At 29.6% G+C, this 6,631-nt stretch overlaps 1 protein-coding gene across 1 annotated transcript in view; it reads right to left on the bottom strand.

Annotated features, from left to right (window-relative positions):
• Positions 1-439: 439 nt before the first annotated feature.
• LOC107451064 (E3 ubiquitin-protein ligase Rnf220) overlaps positions 440-6,631 on the bottom strand; it is a gene marked incomplete in the record, with an annotated part of 107,051 nt that continues 100,859 nt past the window's right edge. Inside the window, 6 exon segments of the mRNA XM_071186671.1 lie at positions 440-794; positions 1,522-1,618; positions 1,701-1,731; positions 3,023-3,078; positions 4,483-4,560; positions 6,566-6,631. Coding sequence (XP_071042772.1) covers positions 1,552-1,618; positions 1,701-1,731; positions 3,023-3,078; positions 4,483-4,560; positions 6,566-6,631 — 298 coding nt within the window.

The raw sequence follows: 6,631 nt of genomic DNA, 5'->3' as shown, positions 1-6,631 counted from the left end.
GATCAAATATAACATTTTCTGAGCAAAAACATATCATACCCGCCAACATTGAAAAAATAATAAAACGAAGAATTTGCTATGAAAATTTTTTTGGGCTACGAGTAAAGTTTTGATACATCATGCATAATTATGAAAGTCAAAATTGGAAATAATATATAATAATTACATTTAGGAAGTAAAAAAAATGTATATAAATATTCATCTAAAGAAGATTTTTAAATCCATTATTTATAATTACTTAAACTGTAAACATTCAACATGATGTAGAACTGGCAATAGTACCATCTATTGAGGAATAAGAGAAGCATCTTTTTCCTCAGTAGATATTTTATCACCAAAATTTTTTTCAACAAATCCGGAGAAAATTGAGAATATACAAGTAAACAGGAGATAGTCGTAAAATATATAGGAGTCTTTGTTAATAAACGGGAGACTTGGCAGGTATGACAAATAATAGAATGAGAAGAATGGAAACATGGAAAAGTTTCGCTAAAAAGTGGAATTTTATGAAATAATTGAATTGTAATAGATGTTGTAATTATTTAACGATAAGGGTAACAGTAGGCTAGTTAACTTAGTTTGAATTCGTGTTCAAAATTAGAAGAATTAAAAGTCCGATACTGAAAACATAAATCAGCTTTATCAAATAATTTTTCCACGCAAGTGATTAACATCTAAACTAATTTTTTTTTAAAAGAAAACTCTTACTTTACATTTCCCAATTACCCTGTGGCAGAATTGTTTTGGGCTTTCTGCGACATGCCCCTCTAATACTAATATCTTTCTGCAAAATACTTTTAAAAATAACATGTTACTGAATTTAAAAAACAGAAGCGTCAATTTCAAAGAAAGAAAAAAACTTTTTTTAATTGAATACGTAATATTTTATATTATTCTAATACTATGTAGATAGTCTTGCATTTTGTAGGGGGGGGGAAGACACTAATTATTTATTTTTCTCGGCTTTTGCAAATCCTCATCCCATTAAAAAAAATCATGACATCCGCAGCATTAACTACTGTTACAAAAGATCGACCTCAAAATCACGCATATCAGACTCTTCAAAAAGGGGTTACTAAATTCATTTTTTAGATTCAGTTGCTGTAACAAATAATACAGAATAAAAATTTTTTTTTTTAAACTACGTTGAAATCAGTAGTAATAATTGCATAAAAAAAAGGACGAAAATTTCTGCAGAAAAAAAATCAAAGATTTTTACTTCATTACTCTTTCATTATTCTCAAATGAGAACAGAAAATCACTAATATTTCTTTTTTCACTCCAATGCGCAAGGAAGGCATTGTTTGACTATAATTCTGAGGAGACAAGAAAATTCTTTTGAAAATTTCAGAAAAAAAGGAAACCAAAGTTTTTTTTTACTTCCCAAAGGAAAAATCTTTCTACAAGAACTCAGGAATGTTCTGCGACAATGTCGCTGTGTCACCACGATTCTGCCACATATCAAATAAAGTATACTTATTTTTTAAAAAAGAATGTATAAATGCATAAAAGGAAGTTTACCAAACAAATGAGACACCGAACATTCTTATCTTAATCTTCAAGAGATTTGATCTTTTCTTTCAATGATGAAACCACTGGATCTGAATCAGTTAGACTTCTAGAACAAATAAAAATCTTTTTCCTTACAGAACAAAAAGGGAACCTTGATAATAGAGGTAAAAACAAATATGTTTTCTTACTTTGATAACTCTGAGATTTCAGTATCTGAGTCTGTAAGAAAAATCCATGAAATTAGTATGATCTTATATCATAATAATAATTTTATTTAGAATATTATGAAATACTTTTAGTGAAAGTATTTCATAATATTATTCTAAATATTCTTAACACTGAAAATAATAAAAGATTAAAACAATCAGAATTCTCTAGTCAATTTTAATTGATCTGCTCTGTTACAAGCATGCACTTCACTAGAAGAAAAAGCCAGCTAAAGTAAGAACTCTCTTAGCGGTGACTATGGTAACGAGGTATAACTATTTCAAGTACTGTGGGGTCACTATTTAGGACAGGGTATTAGTCGGTTCGGTGAAAGAAAGGGAATTTTTTTCTATTGTGTTAGATTGAAGAGAAACTACCCTCCAGGAAATGCGTCATTCATATTTCCATAGCAGCCTCAGACTTTGAGTGAGGAATGTTCTTATCATAGACAAACTATAGGTCACCATAATCTCAATCTAATAGCAATGTTTTGTGAAAGCAACAGTAATTTATCGATGCCAACCATCTCGAGGCTAAATAATGTTGCTAATTGGAGAGACAAAATACTGCAGTAACTGCTAAACTACTTAATTTTCAAAATAAAAGTGTTAGGCCAGTATAAAAATAACAGAATACATGCCAACATTGGAGAAGATAAAAAATAACGGAGATTTTACAAATGACATTTTTTAAGGCTACGAGTAAAATTTTGATACATCCTGCATCATCATGTCAGTCAAAAAGAGAAATTCAAAATTGGAAATAATATAAGCATTTACATTCGGCGAAGTAATAAATATATAAATCTTAATATAAAGAAGATTTTTTTTAAACCATTATTTATAATTACTTAAACTATTAACACTATTGCTATTGCAGAACTGGCAATAGCATTATTTGTTGACGAATAAGTGAAGTATTTTTGCCATCAGCGGATATTTTATTACCAAACTTTTTTTATTAAAATTTCTTCAGCAAATACGGAGAAATTTGAGAATATACAGGTAAACAGGAGATAATCGTAAAATACTGGAGTTTTTGTTAAAAAACAGGAGACTTGACAGGTATGTAACAGGGAACCGTACTTCCCGGAGGTGGAAATGGAGAAAATAAAATATTACTGGTCAGTGATTAAAATATAGAACACATTTAATCAATCACAATTTATCAAATAATATCAATACACATTTTCTCTGGTCAGTACCCTCTGTTGCCCCCTTTTACCTATAAATGTTATCAAACTTATCTGTATCTAAGCACATAAACAAAAAATTAATGTAAGAAGATAAAACTAATTACTTACCTGCCTTAGACCATTTATGACTTATCTCTAAATTTCGAGGACGTGCAGATGAATCTCTGGAAGAAAAAAAAAATACACACTTAATATTTTTGCAGGTAATGCATGATAGTTTTACTAACTCTTTTTTAAGCACACACGCTACTTACCCGAAATGCAACTTTTTTTCCAACCGAACTTTACAATGAAAACAATATAAGCACTATTATTTTAACTAACTAAAGTAATTTTGTAACTTAATGCTATAAAAAAATAAGAGTAAAAACTGGACATGTTTGCTATCATGACAAATTTCAAAGTCATTCTCAAACTGCTTATATTGTAGATACAAAAATTGAAAGAGTTAAAAATTAGTAAGGACTAAATCTAATTTTTTTTGTAAAAACACATTTTTCTTAAGCATGAGCAATATTATACAAAAAGGGTTTATTTAATTTATTTCTGATATCAATACAAGAAAGCTAAAATCTATAATTGTTTCCTTGTGAATAGTTAAACCCCATATTTTTTGATGTTATTCTCTTTTGGACAATTAATAATTAAAATTAAAATCAATAATTAATAATTAAAATTAGCAATTAATAATTAAAATTAGTGACTTTTATTTAAATATTCAAGCAAGCAATAATCTGCGCAAAAATTCTATTTCAATTGGAACTTTTTTAAGGAAACTTACTCAATTTTAGGAAATTTTCTAAAATGCACAAAAACTAGAATTTTTATTAAACCAGGAGAAACTGGCAAAATTCTGTAGCCTATTGGAAAATGCAATTGAGTTTGCAGCTATGTACACGTGTAAAAAAATAATAATAATAACGCATGCAGAATTAGTAGCTGTAGTAACTGGTAGGGCACTGGGTCCATGTCCAAAAGATCGGAGGTCCAATTCCTGCTGGTAGAAAACTCCCCGTGTAGTAAATGGCACATTAAATCCGTTGAGTCACAAAGTCCTCTGTGTTCCCATAACAAATCACACTTCTGGGGATACTGATATAGGAGCTTCCTTGTCTTCTAGATTGGGTTTAAAATTATAAGACTACGGAGTCGGACATCAGTAGACGCAAACCCGAAATTGGGTCGACTGATCAACTACGGTTTTAAAATATAAAATTAAATCAAGTCACAAGGGGGAGCAATCTGGTTTTAGATCATGAGTCACCATTAATTCTATGGATAAAGTTTTGCCCATAGATAGCTCACTTCATTATTGAGTAATAACTTGTTCCGAAGCAAGCCGAGGAGAAATATTAAATCAATATGAATTTTTCATAAATTTAGATTTCAGTTTTACTTGATTAAATTATTAGAAAAAGGACAGAATCTTGTACTAGTGTGCAGCAATATACCAACCTTATAAGGTACACTGAAATTATCAAAACATTTCTTGAAATATAATAGTATAGCTAACATTGAAAATAAAGCATGCCAATATATACAAATGAAAAAATAAAAGTAATAATTACACGGCCTTTCGAAGCTGTTCCAAATCTGATCTATCTTTTTCAGATGACGTATTAGGAATCACATCAATTTCAGAATATCAAATTATTTTAATTAAGGAAACATTGTAATTAGAGAAGTATACAATAACATGCTGTGGAGTTACAGAACGAATTTACAATGTAACTTTTAACCAATGGTTATCAAACAAATAGAGTTTGTCTGAAGTCCCATGCCATTCGTCTGGACCTGCGGCGGTGACTTTGATAGCGAGGTAAAACTATTTTAAGTAGGGGTGTGGGGTCACTGTTTAGGGTAAGTTTTGGCTCTAGTCAGCAAGAGAAATGAACTTTTTCTTCGGTCTATTGTGTTAGCTCTAGAGTGACGAGAAGCTACCCTCCCTGAAATGCGCTAGTCTTGTTTCCATAGCAGCAGAAAGCCTCAGACTTTGTGGCAAGAGGAGTTCTTACCATAGACAAACTAGAGGTATAGTATAAAATGCAGATTGTCACTTTTATCTGGTTAAAAAACATTTTATCTGTTATCATGCAAACATCATAAAAGCTTCCTTATAATATTATATACTTTTCTTTAATTGCAAATAGAATAACTAAACTGTTTTTCAGCTAAATTTGCTCAGTTAATAGTACAAAATGATGCAGCAACAAACTAGGATTTGAAATCAAATATTCTGTCATTTGACTGCAAAATAAAAAACACCTGTTGGTCTAAAAACAAAATGAAGTATGAATTTTATAAAATTCTTTCACATTTTGCAAAAAAATATATTATTAAAAACCATTTTTTTTTGCAATCAAAAAACTTATATTAAAAAATTATTTTGCTTAAAAAGTAAATTAAAATAATAATAAAAGGAACACAGTTTAAGATATTTATTTATAGTGAAAGGGTTTCAAATTTAAATACTTAATTAAAGCAAAAATATTTCTTACTACTACTTCATTATTTAAATAAAACAGAAATTAGCAGTTTAGGATTAACCCCTTTGAAAATAAAAAAGAAAAAGATGTAAAACTGCCCAGAAAAAATAATAATTTTATAAAATAATATATTCTTCTGCCACAAGGACCTTGAAATATCGAATTTTCTAGAATTCCATATTTCAAAGGCCTCATGGCAGAAGAAAGTTTTATTTTATATAACTTATTGTATGTATTTAATTTTATTTTGCCTTTCAAATGTACCTCTCAAAAGATAAGTGCCAATTTCACTAATATATAGCCTGGCTATGTGACCAAATCTTTCAACAAAAATAAGTTCCTTTTAAGTCATTTTAAGTACTCAAAAAAATTTTTTAAGCACTATGTACATTAACAAAACACAAAATACTTTTCATGATCATGATAAAATAATTACTTTTCTTGATTATATCAGTCACCATAAAAAGATCGAGAGATTTTTCGATTCGATTTCAGAGGGTGGAAAATGACGACTGAAATCGAGAATATCTTGCAAAATGCAGCAGGGTAGCACGAGAGTGCCAAAAATCTCACTGAACTCAGCTCAGTAGACTCGCAAGCATTTTATCAAGCATGTAAAATAATTTGACCTTACTATTGACCTACTATTTTATTTACCATTTTGACCTTACTATTGACCTACAGTAGGTCAAAATTGATTGTGGTTGAATGAATTGTGAAAACGTTGAATAGAACAATGTGAAAAGCACGCTTTTGCATAATATGTGGCGAAAATAGACATAGTAAAGAAAAAAAATTTATTTTAGAAAAGGGAAAACTAAGCACTTTTTAAAAACACCCAATGAATAAAGCACCTTTAAGGTCCTTTAAAAATCGAAAATAAGCACCTTTAAACACTTTTCAAAAATTCTATGCACCAGATTCAAGCAACAATAATTGCTCAACATAAAATTATAAAAGTAAAGGTATCTTGGGCACCACAAGAAAAGAAAATGAAATTTCCAAATAAAAATCATCATCAATGGCTCGACAGCCCAGGGTGGACCTACTCAAGAAGTTTTTTTTCTTCCAGGCTAACCTTTTCCCTGCTAGTTTTACAAATAAAAATACCTTTGTAAAATGACATTAAAATACAAATTAGGTATTGATGGAGTAAAAAGGATACTGAGGGTCCCCATAGGTTATTGTATCATCAACATCTGCATTCAGATCTTCATCTTCAGCTGTCTGT

This window comes from Parasteatoda tepidariorum, chromosome 1, assembly GCF_043381705.1.
Source record: "Parasteatoda tepidariorum isolate YZ-2023 chromosome 1, CAS_Ptep_4.0, whole genome shotgun sequence".
Taxonomy (NCBI): domain Eukaryota; kingdom Metazoa; phylum Arthropoda; class Arachnida; order Araneae; family Theridiidae; genus Parasteatoda; species Parasteatoda tepidariorum.
This window is presented reverse-complemented; position numbering and strand designations above follow the sequence as displayed.